The sequence below is a fragment of the Seriola dumerili genome, unplaced genomic scaffold, assembly GCF_002260705.1.
Source record: "Seriola dumerili isolate Sdu_G_001 unplaced genomic scaffold, Sdu_1.0 BDQW01000191.1, whole genome shotgun sequence".
NCBI classification, from domain to species: domain Eukaryota; kingdom Metazoa; phylum Chordata; class Actinopteri; order Carangiformes; family Carangidae; genus Seriola; species Seriola dumerili.
Genome location: NW_019174446.1, coordinates 4,269,676 through 4,291,878, shown reverse-complemented (window position 1 = coordinate 4,291,878; position 22,203 = coordinate 4,269,676). Strand labels below are relative to the sequence as shown.

At 42.3% G+C, this 22,203-nt stretch overlaps 1 protein-coding gene across 1 annotated transcript in view; it reads right to left on the bottom strand.

The window, feature by feature from the left end:
• Positions 1 to 5,843: 5,843 nt before the first annotated feature.
• rspo2 (R-spondin 2) overlaps positions 5,844 to 22,203 on the bottom strand; it is a 76,097-nt gene continuing 59,737 nt past the window's right edge. The window contains exon 5 of the mRNA XM_022753546.1: positions 5,844 to 6,022. Coding sequence (XP_022609267.1) covers positions 5,907 to 6,022 — 116 coding nt within the window. The 3' untranslated portion in view covers positions 5,844 to 5,906. The remainder of the gene's footprint in view (positions 6,023 to 22,203) is intronic.

Sequence of the window (22,203 nt, the reverse complement as noted above, 5' to 3'; positions counted from 1 at the left end):
GCCCGGCGAGCGAGACTGAGGCACAACACCCTGCCCCACGGCTCCACTTCCACCAACCCGCCACGCCCTGGGGGAGCAATCAACCTGGCTTATTATTAGTAGGATAATGCCTGTTTCTACATGTGTATGTGTATGAATGAATATTTCCTCCGCAGACCCTCCACTTGGAGGCAAAGGTTGCTTCTGAAGCATGGCACTGCATAATCCGGTCCTGAATGAAGGCCGGGGGGAAGATAAACATTCCTGGACAATGAGACCCTCCTATACCCCCTGCTGTACTCATACCCACTTAAAATCTGCTTACCCACAATGCAACACTTGGCTCAAGTGAATAACCCCCCCCCATGCCGGAAGCAGTGCAGTGCCACTACATAATAACATATCCCCTCTCCTAAAAGCCACAAGTGTCAGCTATGGCTCAGATACAACCCTTCTGGGCCCCTACTGAGCATATTATATCCAATTCAACTGGTCTTAATATACTTTAATAAGACCTGTTTTCGATTAATTCTCCCTTGAAACCGGTAGTAACACGGCTACTAGGCACATATAAAAATTGAATGAATGGAGTAGGGCTGCCAGAGAGTCAGGCGGGGGGAAAATAGGAATCCTTGTGGATTTGTCCTCAACAGCTGGCTCTCGAGCCCAATATAATGATTGTGCCCATGGCTCTCAGAGCACCAGTAAGAGGAAATATTTGCCCAGCCTGTAATGTGTTTAAGGTGCGCAGTATGATTCAGTTCAGGTCATAAAGCCCTTGCGTGTCACATCCTGAGTGGAAGGACAGAGCTGCTCTGCCTATATTCCCCTCAGGTGAACAGGGACAATGGCTTTGTGTTGTGTCTGTGTAGAAGAAAAAAGCCTGAGGAACGTGGGGTTAAATAAGCCAAAAAAAAATAAAAAATAAAAATAGTTACAGCACCCATAGGACACACCACACTGGGTAGGTACAGAAATGCCTGTCTGTTCCATGTAATGAATGGTGATAAAAAAAAAAAAAAGAAAATCCCTTGTCCCCCACTGCACCTGCTGTTATGAAGCCTAATCACAGAAACACTACCGCAGCTAGTGACTCATAAATATTCCCCCGTTTGCCGCCCTACAGTGAATAAAAAGTCAAACACAGCATGGCGATATTAATGCGCAAGGTGAACATTAAGACCATGAATGTTTTCCTCTTCCTGTCCAGCAGGTGAGGCAGATGTGGAGCGGCTTCATGGCTGTGCCCCACATCCACACACCCAGCAGCTTCAGCCGTGCACTTCCAGCACAGCTCAGTTTCTCATTTCAAACGTTTCTGCAGCAAAGCAAATAACTGTCACAGACAATTAGCTTTTATTGAAGAACATATTTATTTTCGGGATTAACTTGTTACCTAGCAACTCCAGCTGAGGCCAAAATCTGCATTGAGAGTTGACTTTGGATTGCATTGTTGCAATTAGGAGCGAGTTTAGTAGTAAAAGTCACCCTTTAATGCCACCATTTAGCGGGTTTGTACACACCATGATGGCTAACATATGGCAAACTTGTTCAAAATATTAAGATCGGCTTGTCCTTCGACACCACTATGTTCCTGCTCGTTGCTGTTTAGGCCCATGCCAAACACCACGGCTAACCCATATGAGGATTAATGATTCCAGACTTCCCCCAACTCAAAGGGCAAGCGATGGCTCATTATACAGTTATTAAAAACAGCAAATTATTACAACATTTATTATCCCGGGCAATCTTATTTGCCCCACCAATGTCATAACTTCCATTTCTGCCATCTGCATCGGAACGAATGTGTCACATGTGCCACAACTGCACACACACAGAAGGCTACAGTATACAAATGTAGAGCAGAGGTCCCTGAGCCCCTCCTCCTCTATCCGCTTACTGTCATGTGAGGTACGTATAGTGCGCACAATAGATGCACTTAACGTGCCATAACAACCTGCTTTGAAAGCGCAGATTGCTATCACTGATCTATACAGTTTCGAGCCCACTGGGTCGTTTCCTGTTAGTGGTTTCACTTGTTGTGCCTTTGAAGCAGGCTTTAATAATAGGACCCAACAGAACTAATGAAAATGCTCTCTGTCAGATTAAAAGGGAGCTTCAGTCTCAGCCACCTAACCACATGCAGCACAAACATTAAAACACACACACATACACACTCACACACACACACACAGAGAGGCATGCATGCACACATACACACACACACACAGACACACACACAGAGGCATGCATGCACTCATACACGTACAGAAGTGGTTTACACAGGGAGGACCATTCCTTCTGATGTGTGGATGACTGCTAACCCTCTTAACAACACTAAGAATACCATCAGTGTCCCGTTTCTCACAGCAGTAAAAAAAAAATATGAGTGGATTGATGTCAGAGGGGAAAGGTGAGGAGAAATAAACAGACCCATTCATCCGAAAATCTGCGATGTGAATCTTTTTGTACCCCTGTCTCTTTTTTTCCATTGTAACGCTGCAATGTGCGCTTTAGTGGTGGTCTTGTGCTTAATGAATCCACTTCAGTGCAGTTCCTCTCCGTAAGCCTTTAGGTTTAATCCCCCAGTCTGGAGCAGTGATAGTCTGGCCCAGGGGATGACATCTGTGAATCGTTCATTAACTTGTAACCAGCAGCAGATGGCTTTAAAAACAACTTGCTACATCTACGCCTTATTTGACTCCCTGCAACAGTCAGTTTTGCTTTGCTTCATTCACTGTGAGGACCCGACCGGCTACAAGGAGCTGCTTATTGGCCTCGACTGTGCGATGTTAAGGTTTATTTGAAAAGAATGTGCAATTTTACAGTGGTGGAAAAAGTTCTCAAAACCTTTGCTGAAGTAAATACTTTTAACTTTTATACACAATTACAGTTTTTTATACAGTTGATATACAGCGCAGTTAGTAGTTTAGTTCAGTGGTTACCAACCTAGAAGAGCCACGTGATAAATCTCAGGGGTCATGAGACAGTTAGTGGGTTAGGAAAGAAAAACAACAAAGTTCTGCTTCACAAATTTGTTAACAATTAAAAAAAAAAAAAAAAAAAACTACTGTAATCTTTGCTTATTGTGAAGTATTCTTGTGAAATAATCTTTGCTTTTTGTGAAAAATAATTTGAAAAGAAACTACTAATTACATCTTTCAAATAAGTAAAAGTAGCAGTAAAAAAGCAGCTACAATACTTCACTGTGGCAGAGTGGAGTAGAAGTATTAAGTCGCATAAAATGGAAATACTCAAGTACAAGTACCTCAAAATTGTATGTGTATAGCACTTGAGTAAATGAGTAAATGCATACTTTTCACCAATGCAATTTTAGACAATGTAATGTTAAGGACTATTTGGAAGGAATGTTCTATTTTATATATAGTGGAAAATGTTTACTGTATATGCAGCAGAATATGTTTAAATGTAGCAGTATATGTAGCAGTACATATGTGTATATGTAATGGAAGTCCTAAAGCTGACAAACTGGTAAGAAACTTGAGCAACTGTTACAAGAATTTAAAGAGTGAAGGACAATGAACATGACATGCACTGGCTGGTGAGGTTTAATGATGAAAATTAGCTTTAACTGTGTAGCTTCGTATTATTCATTACTTTATTATTCATTATTTATGATGCATTGAGTTATATTTTTTGACTTGTCTGAAAACTACTACTATTACATTTTGTCAGTTTCGGGACTCCATAGCACAATTGTCACAGTGGAAGTGTTAAGCTGTGAAAATGAATAGCCTCCTGTGTAACATATACCGTGGCGCTTTGAACACCTGTGAAAGATGTTCAGGCACTTAAAACTGCTGAGTATTAGGCCTCAAGGTAGACATGGAGCACATAAAGAGTGGGATATTTCAACACGGACAGCCTCCCTATGGAAATATCATGTGTGATTTTGGGGGGTTAACCAGAGCAGGAAGACTGTGGTCTGTGTCTCCCAGGATGATATATATGTGACACAATGTGATTCATCTGTTACCGTGCATCCATGAGCTGTCTGGCAGATTTGGATTTTTTTCTCCTTTGGGATAATAATTATACAGTGTGGATCTCGGGCTAAATTAGCCGTGACTTGCATTAAAACATTTTCTCTTTGCCCATATAAGACTTTTATAAGTGGTTTTTTGATGTTTTGAGGACCATAAAAGTGAATAAGTGCGACGTGCATCACATAAAGAGGTGATCGAATGTGTGTGCGTGATGAAAGACAAGTGCCACCGCCAAATGCATGTTGTTAGGGCGTTACAGTGCGATGGTGGAAATGAATGAGCCACCAACGGCATGCACGGGGTTTTGTAGCATTCACGAGGCTACGTCATAGTGAATTACAAACCCTTAACAGTGCCGTCATGCAGTTAAGGCCCAATCGAGCATATCCAATCCTTTGGCTGGAGGTAGAACTTGTGTCATGCAGTGCGACATGATGGATTTCACAAATGTTTTTGAAATCACATAATTGTACACTGAGTGAGACAAGGAAACAGCAGTTTCGGAGTTTAACCACATATATTATAACCATAGACAATAATGAAGGCTTCATCGTACAGTCACATGAAGTGTATTTTAATAAAACACAATGTACACATATGCAGTCCTATGACCATACATTTGCTGGATCCTAATTATTAAACCTAGAATATGTCAAAGCATAGTTTGTCGTTTTTTCTTCTTCTTTAAAACATTGAAATCAGTAGATGAGGTCAAATGAATAATACAACACTTTGCGTGACATCAGACAGAAACCTTTTTCCACATGTTAAAGATATGCACTGTTATAAGGAACTCAAAGAATATTTCAGCATATAAGAGTAACAGTATGAGGCAAAATTCTCACTGAACAAAAAAAAGTACAAAATAGAATTAATAAATAAATCAAATATATACCATATAAATGAAATAGCTATGTGGCGGCTATGTTTATTATTTGTTTTTAATCATTTTAATCTGTAGCTTGGTATTACAACCTTTTTATCTCTAAAACATTTAGAACGGTGAACGAGTCAATACTGAAAATACAGTAATAAGCTTTCATAATTAGATAAACTATGTACATGAGTCTGTTGCCATGCTAGTCGAACAACTAAATTTCTTCTTTTTTTTATCCACACTATACAGTTAGAGCATAAAGCGGTCTGAACGTAAACAGTTTGTGCTGAGAATAAAATACTTTGCAACTATGCATGGTAATTTCTTTAATATTACTCTCAAAAATGTACATAACATAAAGGCCACACATGGGAACACTCCGTCTCCATTTAGAGGGAAGGTGAGGGTAGCTTTGACATAAATATAGGAACAAAAAACAGTCTCTTTCAGTTCAAGATGCCATTTTCTTGTCCATCAGCATCATTTGCTTCAGCCAAATCTCTTCTGCCTCTTCATCCTCCATCTTTTTGTTCATCCTCCCTGGTTCAACCTCCCCCCACCAGTTTAGCTTCCCTCACTACCTCTCTTTACCAACCTCCCTCTATCTGGCTCTCCCATCTCCACAGTCTCTGGTTTGCCTGTCCATCTTCCATCACCCCGGATGGTTAATGACATTGTTAATGATGGGAAATGAGTTCAGTAATGTCAACTGTAAAGGTCCACAAGGCAAGGCAAGGGTTGGGGCAGGGGGAACAGAGTCACCTGGCGGGTCACTGCAGTAGGGGGAGAAGCAGCGGGAGGCAGAGACATGAAGCGTGTGTTTAGTGTGTTGATACTGATATCCTACGTTAGACATATATTTTTGCAGTGACAGATTTATGGGTGAGAGCCGTGTCCTGTAGGGGCAGCGGGGGAGGTGGGAGGGAGGGCTGGGAGGCAGGTGGGGAGGTGGTGGGATTCGTGATAGTCGTCGGTCAGAATATGGGTGCAGCAGCGGCTAGCAGCTTTGCGTTGGTTCTTTGTTCAATGGGTAGTTTCAGTCCTCACTGGCTGGAGCGCGCAGAGGCCAAGTGGTCACTGTGCTGGTTCTGGGCCCGAAACCGCAGCCTTTGCTTGTTCTTCTTCTTTGGTTCTTTGGGTCGGTGCTTCCCTGAGCCACCTGGGAGTAAAGAGAGAGAAAGAGAAAAATGGTTATCCCGTAACTCAGTACTACTCACACTCCAAGTAACGACCATCCTGCATCAATCACTGTGTAGTAACTTGATCAATTGTAAAGTCGTTTGGTAATATTATATTACTATACAGGTGCTCTTAATTCCCATACTGTACAGTGGCCCTTTGAGCTCTATTTCTGTATTTGGTTGTGTAGTGTGTATTTGTATGTGTTTTCTTAAGTTGCAGTATGTTGAGCTCTCAGGGCCACCGTAATACTACGCTTATGTGGTGTTTATTCTTTGTGTTTCATGTAATTATCGCAAACCAACCACATGGCATGTAATCCACCGGGCTTGACGTCCAATAAATCCTCTGCTATTTTAACAGAAATGTGTTTTACTGATTGCTAATTGACTAGAAGCTGTGAGGCCTCCATGAGAAAAATGAATTCAGGTATTTTCTGGTGATGAGATTCATGCAGGTCTTTTCTTCCACAGAAAAACCGTTTCATCCCATAACCTCGTTGACCTGGCCTTACTATAAAGAGACTGTTGGCAACTGTGTGGTGCTGTACTAAGCATATTTGCTTTAAGTGCACCAGGGACGGTGCTGTGGTATTAATCATGGCGCTCACACTTGAACACTTGGACAGTTTTTTTCAACATTATGTTAAATTTCTACCTGATCATCGGCTTACAAAACAGCCACCGATGTGATGATGCAACATATTGATGGGTGCCGAGGTTTGGTTTTAAAAGCAACAGATTAACGACCTGTGAGCTCCACTTTATTGATTTTACTGTAAAACAGGAGTATGTAAAAGCACAGTCATGCAACAGACTGCTGGGGGATGGATTTCATGAGCTCAACCTGCTTATTTTGGGCTGGAGAACTCAGGATTTGAGAGTTGAGCTTGGATTTGATTACACTGGCCAAGAGTTAAATTTGATAAAGGCAATGGAATAGGAAGATAAACACTTGGAAAAGACAATCTGACTTTAACTGCAAGTTTCTCAAAAGAATCAGCAGGATTGGAGGTGTGCTTTGAGTGTTGATAGTGATGCATTACAAGTCGTGTAACTTTTGCCAATGAGGAAGGCTGCATTACATAAAGAAGATAACCCTATGCAGTGTGCGGGGACATCACATATCAGGTCTTTGTTTGCTCCAACCCTCAGGACTGAACCTCAGTTTTAAACAAAGGTCTGTTCAGACCAACACTTTTCACTGTCACTGCAATAGAGAGGGGAGATAACTATGGGAAGTTGCATAACTCTCTTTCCAAGTTGGAAAGGCCCCCCAGCCCAAGGTTAATACATCCCAGGTTTCACTGCGATGGGCAAGGCATGCTGGGAACTGACTTCCTGCTCTCATGGAAGCTTGTGTGGTGGAGGTTCTGCACCCACGGCTCTCTGCGACAGAGAAAACTCTGGCTACCGAACCACAAAGCAACAATCTGGCTGCCAAGGCCACAAATAAGATAACGAGGTGTGTGTGCGAGATGTATGTGTGCGAGTGGGGGGGAGTGAGTGTGAGGGAATTTAAGGGAAAAGAAAATCTAATGGGGGGAAAAGTGGAGTAAGGCTTGGATGATGAGACGCTATCTGGATCATGATCTAGAACACAAAGAAACAAGCCACGCTATGGTTCGCTGAGGGGGAAGCACAGGAAAGTGCTACAGAAAAACAAGTCTCGAACGCAGGCCCTCGCTGCCTCACTCTGGGTCTTATTACTTGCACTTGTTCAAGCTTTTTCTCTCACGAAAAATAGGTAAGAGTGTTAAATGTGGCTTTATCTCTAATTGCCTTCTCATAAACGCTGGCATTGCAGTGGCCTTTTAAGCGCCCCTACAAAAGACCTATTTCCCATTCTCAGGGCTACACTGTGAGGTAGATTTGAAAATATTCACTCGTTTAAGCCGACATGCATGAGAAAGCAAGATATTGCTCTGCTAATAAGGTCTCCCAATGAATAATACAGATGCATGCAAACATCAAAACAATCTCAGAGCTATTTCCTGCAATTAATTTAATCTTGTTACTTTGAGTCACATTGCCAATCTGAGCCATGGTAATAAAGCTTCTTGCACACAGCTCCTAGTTAAACTCACCCTTTGAAAAACAACTTTCACATCACTTCCACCAAAATCTCATGCCCTTCAATTGAAACATATTACCAGAAGACTTTGTACACTTGCTTAGCTGATGCCACTTTAGATTCTTTGCGTGACTTATGGTACAATAATGTTTGTTAAAGTAAATCTGGAGCTGAAAGGCATTTGGCCTATAGGTTCGTTTTCCTAATTGCTCTTTAAAGAGGTAATTTTCATTCAAAACAGTGTTGCTAGGTGCCTGATAAACATGGCTTTCAGAGCAATCAACTCAAGATGAATTACATTTGACGGCAATAAAGTACATTGTGCAGCATTAAACTCCCGCTGTAACGGGCAAAGCCCTCATGGGCCATTCCTTGGACGCAAGGCTGCATTTAAACAGAAAAGGCCTGCATTTACAGCAATTGCTTGAAACACAAATAAATATGTGAGAGTTAAGTTAAAAAGTAGTTTTCCTGGCTAGTTCAGGACTGGGCAGGAGATCTGTAATCCAAAGAGTTTTACGCTCTCTGTAACAGCATTCATGACGCAAACACACACACACACACACACAGACACACACACACAGAACTGCGAGAAAGAAACAAATTCAGCAGCTGCACAAGCAGACTGACCTACTGAGGTCAACAGGTATAAACACATCGCTTTCATAGGTTCATTGATTAATCGTTTTATACTGATACAACAACTTTTTAAAGCTTTGTGATTATTATTTGGGCGAATCACATCACTTCACTCTTTCCCTCTTTCCTTGCTTCATTCCTTTTTTCATGGTTGTCTTCTTTGCTTTTACTATAACAATAAGAGACTATAACATACATGTGAAAGGGGCAAGGGGGTAACAAGACAAAGACCCACACGTGTCTAGCCTGCAAATGGTAGTAGCAGTAACTACAACTACAACATTTTGTCAAAACTGAGTGAAGATGTGAATCTGGCTTTTGACATGTTTTACTATATGAATATGTACCAAATAAATAATGTATGATTTCTTTGAAAAGAACAGTTTTTGCAGTAATTACCTGAGCTAAAAACAAGACAAACTGCAGTAACTGCCCTCTGGTTTAGGTAATCTCCGGACTCTTTCTGCCACAGAGACAGCCAACTTGATACGATGCTGGAGCTATGTCAAGTGAAAGCTAGCTAGCCTTAGCTAAAACTTAAACTACATGTACTTGTTCATTTTTCCCCAGCTGCTTCCAGTAAATGAAAAATATCAATTTTCATGTGCTGACGATATTCACATAGTTAAATAAGCAAGTAGCTAAACTCCAAAGCTCCAAAGCTGCTATCTCAGTTTTTGAATCCAGTGGGAATCATGTGTTTTCATGCGGTCACTCTACTTTAAATCACACATTTTAATATATTAAATGTAAATTCATTAATTTCATTAATTACAGCCACATTAATAGTAGACAGATAGACAGACATACATAAGTAGGCACACATTTAATCCTTATGAGCTGTGGACTGTATCAAATTAACAAACTAGATAGAACGGGGAAAAAGGCTTGAACTCATTTTACTGGTAATATAATGCATTTTTCACGCATTTAATAAAAATTAAAGGGAGAGTGCAGAAACTTTATCTTTTAGATATTAGCTATATAAGTTCTATGGAAGTGATTTAGGGGGTAAAAAGATCAGCTCAGAAAGACCATGAAATGAAGATTTTATAGCATTGCAACCTTTTTATCTGAAAACTTTAGGCCCCTGTTTCTCAGCTTCATTCCCTCTGTACTGCTCTCTGCCTGCAGCTTTGTTTCCAAGGCTTTTTTTTTTTTGTTCCTTGTTGAGTCTTTCGCTGTAAGTTGATAACAGCTGTCAAGACAGTCTGCAAGTCAAATTATCATGCTACATATGGAATATACAAAACAAAGTTATGGACGTCTTTATAGCACGAACCAAATATACTATGCTGATCCCTGATACTTTCCAGTCGCCACTCTTAAATTGTACCCTGATAAATTACATGTTTCTGGATATTGTAAAGATACTGTACAATGTCCAGGAGTACTGACAGTTCAGGTCCATGTTGTAAACATACCCATCACAGGCTTTTACTAGATTTAATTTGTTTGTTAAGAAGATACTGACAAGTTCAGATTTGTATGATTCACCAGCCTTTCCTGCAGAAGCTGAATACTAATCAGGCTTCTCAGTACTGCACCAGCATTATCTATGTGTTTCCTCCTTCAGCTCAAACTCTTCAAACTAGCTGATGGCACTTCATAAACTCAGCTCCTCACCAAAGTTAGACCATATTTCATAACCCAATCTCCGTGCTGACAGCTAGAGGGCAACCAATCTCCACATAAGCCCCTTCCCCCAGTATGTGATAGAGTCCTATTGAGATGGTCTATCATATCTACCCAAGAACTCCCATTTAGCTTTTCCTCAGGGCAGCATGCACTCTGAACACTGAGCTTTCATCATCTCATATTTACGACCGATGTAATCACTTAAGCTGATTACCAGGGTTCACAGAGGAAACAGTTTAATTTGCCTGGAAAGAAATGATTAAGTCATCTCAATTGCTTTCAAAACCAAGAACAAATTCATAAATCTTAGAGCATGTAAAGATAATTTTGTCTTGGAAGGCATGGTAGGTTTCAAATCATTTTTCTGTCTTTGTTTTACGTCGTAACTGGCACAGTACGGGTCAAATCAAAAGAATATGGCTTTTATCAGAAATTATAATCCCTCTTTATACTTTTCTTTCCGTTCTGGCTGCGTTTACTATCACTACAGCAAACCATAATTTCACCAATGTTTAGTTTTCCCTCATAGATACAATCTTCCTCTGCCAGCTTGACATTTGAAATTAAAAGTAAATCAAACAAACAAACAAAAAAAATCTCAAGAGCAAATCAAAATGTTTTGTAATTCTGAATCAGAAGCAGAGCCTGTGGTGGGGGCGGTTGTTTACCGCTGTCAAAAATGACCTTTGTGGAATTCTTTTATGTGTCCGTGTGTGTATGTGCGCGCATGCATGTGTGAATGATATACGTGCTCTTTATGCCTGTGCGTCAGTGATTGCGAGCTTCTATATCACCTATGCGAGCTTGAGAAACACTTAGTGTCATTTCCAATCTTTTCAGCTGCCAAACCAGAGAGCAAAGAAATATTAAACTCCTCTGCACGCACTGTGGTGGACGGTCCTCAATAACCTCTCAAAGCCAGTCGGGATCCACCGCTTTTGCTTTTTCTTCCCCATCATTCTCCTTCTCCCTTTCCCCTCCATGTCCCTGTGATGCTATTTGAGGCTCTCAGCAATAATTGAGCCGACTGCATGGTGAAGATCCAACTAAGAGTTAAGCGCTATTATACGTATCATATTATTAGGCTTGCACTCCAGAATAATATCTCCTTGCGGAACGGCAATATGACTACTTGTCCAACTGATGCACTGAAAGATAATCAGTCAAATCCATATCCAGGGGGAAGGAAGCCAAAGCCAAAGCTCCCATCATCTGTGTCAAAGCTAATATCTTTGTTTTGGAAAAGGGTACCAAAATCAAGAATATGTATAAGTTTACATGAGAGAAAGTCTGCGTCATGAAACAGTGTCGCATTCCTCTGAAATCAGGCTCTTTTGTCACCGAAGAGTTCTCAACCAAAGAAAAGCGACTCGCTTCGCCGGCCCTGAAGCTACTGTTGGGGTATCTATACGTTACCCTATAATCACAGAGGCCATGACCTGCTAAAAAAGAGCAATGCACCGACTGTCGGCACAGGCCAAGTGATTTCATCCACTAACGGCCTCGTCGGCATTGCAGGAACTGAAGGCCTAATCTTATCTCCATTGCTTGTGGTTTGAGAAAAATCGATTGCTGACCTCGAGAAGGCATTAAGACATACGGTAAATGGGATCCTATACTGCTGAAAACTCTCCCCTGCTCTCCTGTTACCCCATCCCTCCACTCGACGCAGACGGTCAATTAATAACTTTCGTGGGACACGGAGGAGGGAGGTCGGGGGAGGAAAGGTAGGTGGTTGTGGGAGGGGGGGGTGGTGGGACTTGGGATGGGGTGCGCAGAAAAAAAAAAAAAAATCAAAACAATTTTGAAGAAGATTCGGGTGGACTTAAGGAAGGTAAAGCCGGAATTTTTGGCGGCTCGTCTTTTTCATAAACAGGCCAAAGCGGAGGCCATTATTTGTGAGGGAAGGAGAGAACTACTGGCGCCAGTGAGATTTGATTTCAGTGGCAGAAATTGGATTAGCAGCCATTAAGGGCCTCCTCACACATACATTTATAATGCTGTGAAGGGGAAAGGATCTGTGGCCAGCCAGTGCTCTCTTTACTCACACACCGACAACTCCTCTGTCTGGGAAAAGGTTACGGACGCTGACACTGATCTATACTGTTGCTGAACAAAGTTTTCGCTTGATTTATAGGTGGGACACAGTTGTATGACCTCAAGTCACCCATAGTTCATTAAGGCGTGGGCCAGAGGTAGGCCAAAAACTTTTAATGGCGCTTTGTGCTGCTGTCTGCCTGGAGGGAAATTTTTGCAGAAGGCTGATTCGACTTCAGAGTCAGAGCAGAACATGATACAGATGAAAATAAAGCTAAAGTGTAAAAAAGGCAGAAATTTGTAACAGACCCGGATCTGGACGGAGTGAAAAAGCTACAATATTTGAGAAGAAAACAAGTGGGAGAGAGACACAGACGTCAGATGTAGGAAAAAAGAAATCAGCCTTTTGACAGAGAGGACAATCATTTACAAGAAGCTCATCTTGCCAACCAACTGACAAGAGGCTCTCTGCACAGCGTCACTTAGCCCTAACAAGGTTACTCTGGATCACACTCTTTCATTCACTCTTTCATTCTGTCATTCCCTTTCCCCCATGCTCTGCTTACTATCACCATGCTGCTAGGCGAGAATGATTTAAAACATACACATTCCGATTTAAAAAGCTAATGTTGGGATTAGGTCGGTCATTATCTTCTCATCTACGACCCAGTGGAGGATCTGCTCGGAGATTAAAAAAGCAGGTTAGCTCACCGCTCCACTCTTTGATGCTCCTTTTCACTGACAATAAGTTAAAGCGAAAACCCGATTCGGAGATTAACGTATCTAAGCGGAGAAGTCCCGGCAAAACATGCATGACTGACACGGTGATTAATACGCCCGGTGGTCAGTGCAGACAGCATGCTTTTTTCCCCTCTGGAGAAGGTCAATCACACCAGCAAGAAGCAGCCACAACCTGCCCTGGAAGGTTACAGAGCAGATGATGACCCAGCACATTAAACTTCTTCTCCATCAGTCTACCCAGAGTTCAAAGTCATGCTCTGCTGCATTTCACAATATGGTAACTGTTCCCTTGTGCTGTTTGGGTTACCACCTCTGGCTCGAGTGCTCAGAGGTAGGTTATCAAGTAGAAACCTTCCATGACAGATGTTTAATTAGGCCAACTTCCAAAAAAACTCAAAAGTAAGATCTGTCTTTCCAGAGCTATTTCCTCTACCATACCTTCACTTAAACACTTACACAGTGTTTCAGAAATGTTGGAAAGTTAGGAACTACTTCTTCCTACTGTACTGGGGAAAATGCAATGGAAGGATCTCTTAGGTCAGATTTCCAAGCTGGAAACTTCGAGTTATGATTTCTCAGGTTTCCAAGATACACGTTGATGCTGCAACTGTATTGTAATCCTCTAAATACATCTAAGGTTGATATTCAGTGTTGCGCTGAAGCTGTACATTAAAACTCTTTAAACATCTGTGTGATGTTGGACAAATGTAATGACAAATTTAAACCAATTTATCATTGCTTATTACGCAAGGCAAGGTAATTACATAACAGCAAATGTAATTAGCTAGTTATTTTACTTTTGTTACCAGCTCTGTCAAAAGTACCTTTGAACAACCAAGTCTCTAAACCTTCTAAACTCTAAACATCACATCTTTTGCATTTAACAAGCTTCAAAACAGAAAACAGGACATTGCTCCAGAAGTCCTGTCCTTAAGTCAAGTTTCCATCTAAAATTAACGTAATTAAAGTATTGAAGAAAATGCACATGACTGCATGTTTCCATCCACTACTGTTGTGGATAGGTCGGGTGGCATTTAACTACAGCACAAGAATAGGGTGCAACAGGATGATGTAAATAAAACACCTGTCAAACCTCAAGTTAAATAATAATAATTTGTTTCACGTATTGATATGAGGAGGGTTACAGTCTCCAAAAATGATCCATTTGATCCAAATGATTTTCATCTGTCCATTGGAGCAGATGCTTCAAGAAGTAACCACATCACTGAAATGTGTTAATAAATGCTTTACTGTGCAGCGCTAGTGTGGAAACTTGACCTTTTAGTTATCAGCTTGATATACTAACTAACCAGCTACTCTTGAATATCACAATAGTGGCTGGTTCACATAAAGCAGGATTTTAACGAGCTGTAAAATGAAATCTCATGTGTCCATGGTTTTCTGGTTCTGCACAAATTTTCATAAAATTTTCAAAATAATTTTTATAACCTCCGCAATTCCAAAACAATAATCTTTGTGGGACACATTTATACTCTCCAACTCTGCATGGACTGACTTTTTTTTTTTACCTTGCTATATTGGCCTTAACAACAACAACTAAAGGGCTATCAGTCCATGTTAACTAATATGGTCAAGATTTAGTTTTTCATTGATTTTCATCACGTATTTCATTGAACACAATAGCTGTACATAGACTTTTGCTGGACACTACTGCAAAACATGACGACTGCAGCTCTAACTCTCTGGATTGGGGAAGTTAAAAAAGAGCTCCACACAGGACCAGATGGTTTCTTACCAATCCATGTAACGTTTATTAGTTTAAAGCTGCACTAGGCGTGATTTATAGGGAAAAATACACCTGGCTTTTTAGCCCCGATTGCAAAGTGAGGAGTCAACAGGGAATAGTATCTCATCACTGTTGTAACCTTTTTGCCCAAAGCAGCTTCCAGTAACAGCTTCATATTCACCACACGCAGAAGGGGTTTAATACAAACTTCACATGCCTCTCCTGAACTGCAGTGAGCAGATGCCTCATGCTCAGACAACTGGTCTCAGCAACAAAGGCTAGATTTCATCATCCTCGTGGTAAAGTGGTTGAGCCATTATTTCTAAATGTCTGGTGGGGGTATACCAGACACTGAGAAGAAGAAATTAGCTCTGAGGAGTTAAATCACATGACGTTGTATGGTTTCTGGGGTATGACATCCTGCCAACTGTTACAGTTTTCCCGCTTCCAGTTGGAGCTGCCAAAATGCTAAGATTTGTATTTTAACTTTAAAGCAGGAATCTATACGCACGCTGTCGCCCCCTGCAGCTACGACAGGTCATTTGAGTGGAGGCCTGCCGATTGTGCGACTCAGTCTCTGCGAAACTTAGAAACTGTGCCAGCTCGTGAGGTATGATAGTCGCTCTTCATTTTTCAGTTTTGAATGAAGGCATGTAATGGATCATTATCGACTTTTTTTTTTTCTCCACTAAATGGTGCTGTATTGCAGTGGGCTTTACGCAGCCCATGGTGTCGTGAGGGTAACGTCAGCAGCCAGGCAGTGAGCAAGCATCGCGACTGGCCCGCTGAGTCTGATGCGCCTCGAAACCACAGGACTCAGAGAGAAGTGAGCAGCCCCCTCTGCGGTCTGCTATCTCCCGACTGACTCATCGACACATCTGGGCCTAAGTATATGGGGCTCTCCTGCCCCACGGGCTCTTGGGTAAATGAGGGATAATTAGCTTTAGTTGACTTTAATGAATGGCTTAATGTTGTGTTTCATTTCTGATGAGAAAAATATAAAGCTCAGCACTTCTCAAAGGGAGGCCCCGCGCTGATGTTCCCGAGGGCTTGCCGCTGGTGTGGGCCTGTTTGTTTTTGTATTTGTTGTATGCATGGGGCCGCGGCAGAGTGAGCTGAAGATAGCTGCAGCATATGAGGGAGTGGTTTCAAACGTGACCGCAGATGCAAAGATCAGGAAACCTGCTGGGATATACAGTAGCAAATTCATCATTCTGGCTGGGAAGTTATTACAGATGTGAACTCTGTTTGTCTTTACTCAAAGATAGAAAGGGTCACAGCACTCGACTTTGATTTCCACAGCCTCTATATCAAGACGAGATCTCTATAAAGGCTTTGATCCATCTTATAATTCCCACATGCTGTGATATAAAACAGGAAGTGTCTTGCAGAGTTATGATAGTCATCCATCTTAGTTTCCGATAAGTGTATTGCATTGAGCTGATGAAATTAATCATTTTCAACAGACACAAGATCCAGCATGGATTTATTTCTTCTATTCAATCTTTGATAACAATCTGCTCTCAAGCTCTTCTGATATAAATGTCACCTACATTTTCATGTCTTTACACTGATGCACTATTACTGGCCACTGCAGCTCAATATAGTTCCTTATCTTTGCTATACTATTAACAAGTAAGAGCTAATAAAAGTTGGACTTGGCAGTTCAGTTTAGTGTACTTTTACACACTCTACCTTTACCTTTTTACAGCAGTCATGTGTTGACTGAAAGAATACAACACATTCACTCCATAGGGACTCACCAATTATCCTCTCTCTGTATAAACCAGCACCCCACCATTATCATCTGTGCACCCTCACACTGATGCTGCATCGAGGCAGGAAAAGCACATCCTGCAACAGCACTATTAAACAAACACTTGGACCAGTTATTATTTATCTGAGGGGGTGAATCTGCATTTCCAGGATCTGTTGAGTATACTTTAAGTCTGAGCCTCAGGTAACAGGGGGGTCAACCCCCAACGAAGGGCCCTGTCTTGAGGATTTACCTGGCTCAGCCTCAACCCGTGAGCCTCTAGGTCTTCATGAACAATCCCTCTACATTACAGCACACCACATCACTTTCTGAAGAGGAATAAAATGACTGTTAACCCAGCCATGAGGGGGAACGCAATAAGGTACACTAAGAGTAGGAGGCTTTTTGCACCCCTCTGGGGTTATAAGGTGGAGGAGGGAAGGCTAGATGAGGGTTTCTATAAGCAAACTGTCAAGACTGTAAACCACTAGCATACACTCAGCCAAGCAGGACATGCCTGAAGTAAGCTGCACTCAATTGCTAACAAGCTCACTACCTAGTAACCGAACGTTACTTCCTAAGCCAAGAAGCATCTCAATAATCAGTTTGTGTGGTTCCAGGCTACACTAAAATGTTCACCACTACCACATCCACTGTATATTACAGTATTTCTCCACTGTGAAGAACCAATCCTGAGTGCTATGAGACATTAGCAGCCTTAAACTAAGCAGGGCTGACAGTTATGTTAGATTGAAATAAAACCACCCTCATAATACTGGGACTAACTACCTCCACATGGCATTACAAGAACAATACTGTTTCTTTATTTCCATGTCTTCTGCAGGGATCAAGAACTGGTGGATTATGACTTATGCTAAATCATTAAGCTAAGGTTGTAGGGTTGCGGTTAGCTAGCCGGCTGATAAAAACTGCAAAAGTTGTCATATCAGCCAACACAATCTGCAGGAAATGAGGAGCCTTGCCAGAAATCAAGAACCCAATGTTTCAAAAATTACCAACAATCACGAGCGATAAATCTGCAACTGTAATTCATGAACCGCTCATGTGCTGTGCAAGAAGGGGAAGCTTGACAGGTGTAGTAACAGTAACTAAGGGGGGGCGGGGTTTTATGAAGACAGGACAAAGTGATCATGTCTGATCCACACAGTCACTGTCTCCACTGTGCGTGTGTACAACTGCTCGTGCATAAGTATTTTGGAGCATGCGTGCTTCACTCTCTAATTCCACCTGGTGTGCATCCTCCTGGTCTCTGTGGGTCTCTAAGGGAACGGGGGAGGATATAGGAGGAAATTGTCCAGCATGATTCCCTCTTTATATCTCATTTCTGCACAAGTCCTTTCATCCCCTCTTCTCTCTACTGGGAGACTCCAGGAGGAAATCCCTCACATGTTTGGACATGGAGCACAACTGTCCCAAAACAGGACCAGACCCTAACGAGTGGGGAGCCAAGCTAAGTCAGGCGGGCTTAGACACCAAAACAGAGACAGGGGCCATCAGGATCATGGCGCAATCCCCGTGCAATGGTCACTGATGAGGGAATCAAGTCTGGCTGGCACTTTTTGTTTTCTTTGATTGTACTGCTAACTCTCGAAGGGCGCTGCTGTTCAGACTCCTCTGATGATCCAACAGTGTGCACATATTTTTCGATAAAAATAGTTCATTAGTTCATAGCGGAAGAAGGGGCAGGGTCCGCGGGGGTTATGTTTGATGTGTTCATAGAGCTCCTGCTGCACGGGGAGAGAGGTAAAGCCAATTCAGGAAGGGCTTGATCCCCTCTAAGGCCTGTGCTGCATCAAACACTTGTCAAACACCAGGCAGACAGACAGCTGAGTGGCTCTGACAGATCTGATCACAGACACAGGCAATAAGAGTCACCGCCACTCAGCTCCTCTATCCAGGCACCGCTCTCCTGCTCTTGTCAATAATCCCCCTTCAACTCACTAAAACACAAACAGAGGGCTTTAAGGCATATGGCAGACATTTTCTTGTTGTTTTTAGCTGCGTATGATTACAGTGCAATTTCAACGGTCATTTCAGGGTCTCACCTCGCCGAGGAGAGGTCTGTGTACTCCAGAAGGCAGCTGTCAGAGATGCAGTAGGGGAAGGAGAAAAGGAATCAAATCAAAGGGAGAGTTAAGCTCCCACTAATCCGAAAGAACTGTCTCAAGGCCTGTCGGGATTACGGTCCTGAACCTTGCCACCCAGTGGGAAGGAGCATTTACGTTTGAAGGGATTTGATATGGTACCTGGAATGGGTTGAGTTTCATGACACCAACCACTTAATCATGTCTTGAGATTGTCCTTGGAGATCTATTATGTTATGTGCCGTGAAAAGGCAACAGAAAGGATGTTTCTCTCTGATGACACAAGACTCAAAAAATCTTAAAAATGCAATCGGAAAATGATGTAGAGGAATTAAATGCAAACATCAGTAACTGAACAACTACAGACATGGGTAAATACGTGTCAAATGTGAGCTTCCCAAATTAAGAAAAGGTCCCATTGTGTCATGGATAAATTAACAAAATTACATGACATACAGTATTTCACTATTTACATTTTAAATTTCACTTAAAATCAACACACTGGTCTATATGTTCAACACATTTGGCTGCACATACTAAGAAACAGTTATCAAATTTTACCTAAAACTGTTTAAAATGACAGTAATATCATGTTCATAGCAGCATAGTCTGTACAAAGACAACACTATGGAATCTCAAAAGACATTACTCCTTACAGGATGTCTGAGACGATTTCTTCTGGTTTTAAATACGAGTTAACATTTACAACATCCATGAAAATATGTGAATGTGTGACCTGACTTGGGGTTTAAAGGGTGATAGGTGGTGGTCAGAAGTGTGACATGGGTTTTTTAAAGAACATATGTATCATTGGCTTTTATACTTTAAAGCTGCTTGAGTCATTCTCTATCTATTGTCGATGGGTCAAATGACAATGTTTAAGGTGAAAGGTGTCATTTGACGAACCTACAGAGAATTATCGCTCGACCCAGTGATTCCTCTCCATGTCAGCTGAATGTGTAAATAGGTAAATATTTGCTAACATATCAAGCTTATTAGATTATAGTATATCAGTGCTGTGTTTACAGTTAGGTGCAGAAAATAATATATTTCTTTTGCCCACTTGGGGGCAAGTTTAATTGTTAATTCAGAATGTATAAATACCCTGATTCTGGGCCTTATCTTCTAGCTCATAGATAAGCTCAGACAGGCTGGTTTAAAACCTGGTGACATCACAATTTGTGATAATGTACTTGCTCCTTTAAGATGCAATTGCTCATCTGTGACATCACCTTAGCGTTTTGCTCTTTGGTGTTGATGGGAGTGCAGTGCTCTACAGCCTTGGTAAGTTGGCCCTGGCCTCTACTTACCACTATAATGGCTATAATGTTTTTCGTCTGCATGCCCCCCCCCCCTGTATTTTTCACTGTTAGTTCACACTCACAGATTTACACACAGCCAAGGGCCAGCAGGCCTATACTTGTTGCTTTGTTGTGTCTGCATGTCTGCACACTGGGTCCACGCTCATGGACATGAGTGGGTCAGAAGCCACAGCCTCTCTCTGAATCATCAGCTGTAATTAAAAGCTGCGATGTCTCTGTAGAGATGCCCACCAGAGATGGAGCAAGAGGAGGGTGGAAACAGGAGGAGAGGAGAGGAGAGGAGAGGAGAAGAGAGGAGCTTCTGGTGGCTGAGCCAGTGCAACTGTGCACCAGATGTTTTCAGGCTCCCCTGTTCAGCTCCGAGCCTTCCTTCTTTGCTCCTCCAGCCAGACCACTGGAGAGGGAGGACTCCAGTGCACGCAGCACCGCTTCAAACAATGTGCACCACGCGAACACATCCCTCCTCTGTGGCATGCACATTGTTCCTCAGGGAGCCACGCACTCTGATATGTGATACTTGAGTGAAAGAGTGTCGTTCGAGTGCGAGACAGGAAAAGGAGAGTGGAAACTGCGACGAGGAAAAGAGTAGATAATGTGGTGACTTGCTCTGCTTGTGAGGTCTGTTTTATTGTTTGTCTGTGTCTATTACGTGTTTCTCACACTCTGGGCTGTGTAAATGTGTGTGTGTGTGTGTGTGTGTGTTTGCATGCATCCTCGTCTGCCTGGTGCGGTGTAGATGTGGAGATGAAAGCGTTTGCGGCCCACAGGAGAGCTGGCAGCAGTGCTGGACTGGAGGTCTGGCAGACAGAAAGAGGAGGTGCAGGGATACAGCACGATCAGACAGATCCCACTCTGACCAGCTCCAGTTATCTAAATATGAGGTGAGAAACCCTGACACTTCAAACTTGGGGTTAGACTGAAATGGGTACTTGATATGTTTGGGCTGGACTGAGGCAGAAAACAGATGATACCTTGCACCCGTATTGGATATTGCTAAATGTCATCACCCCAAAAACCTCTAGTAAAGTACAAAAGTCAATGTTTTCCGAGAATTTTACGCCCGTCCTGGTGGAAGAGCTGCTCAAACTACATTTGGAGAATCATGGCACACTCCAAATCTATACTAATGAAATTTTTTAAAGCAGGGTGAGCAGGTTTCATTACAGGTTTTACAGATTGCCACCCCTGAAGCTGTTCTGTAAAACTCTTTAGCACCTCACTGTATCGATTTCTCTGCTCGGTCATCTGATATAAAATAAGGGAATAATCACCAACTGTGGTCAGGGGCAAACCTCCGTCTTGGACGTCTCTGGCTGGCAGTCACCAGATATTTCATAAAAGACCAAGAAGAGCCCCGTGAATGAGTCGAACCCTACTTTAAAGATCTCATCACAAGCTGTTGCCATCCATCCCTGTAAAGACACAGACCGTGTCTCGACTGCTGTAAAAAAAAAAAAAAAATTCACAGGGTGTAACGGCACAAACTGCCCATCAAGGGAGCGTTCTGTTTTACAGCCCTGACCGTGTCATGGGCAATATCAGCCCCATATACTGCACAGCGGGGGGAAATAGCTCCTGTTTGTGGGGCATGAGAACATGAAAACATTCCACTTCTGTACAGTATCTCCCCCGCCACCCTCCAGTTTGCTGCCACTTTGTTTGTTTGTGTATGTATGGTTTTTGATGGGGCTGTTGATGTCGGCCCATATGCCTCATTTCCTCTGCCAGAAGACGACAGCGGAAGCGTCGCAACCAACGCAGCGTTCCTCCTGCTTCGACAAAAGTCGCACTCCGAACAATACGCGCAACGACATCCAGATTTTCAGACTCGCAAATGATTGATTCAGGTCATTATTTCATAAACCCATGCAGGGTGGAGTGTAAACATCACGTTCTGCTCGACATCAAAACGTGTTCTGATGAAGGTTCGTACATCTGCCAGCCTGAATTCACTGGGATAGCACTATCACCGATGCACACTTCACAGTAAACGGAATCAAGCAAATAAGAGCACGGCTGTATCTAATGTGTGTACATGAGTCTACAAAAGGCAGTTCAGCAAAACCACAACTCGACTGGGCCAAAGAGTGTGAAAAAAAAAAA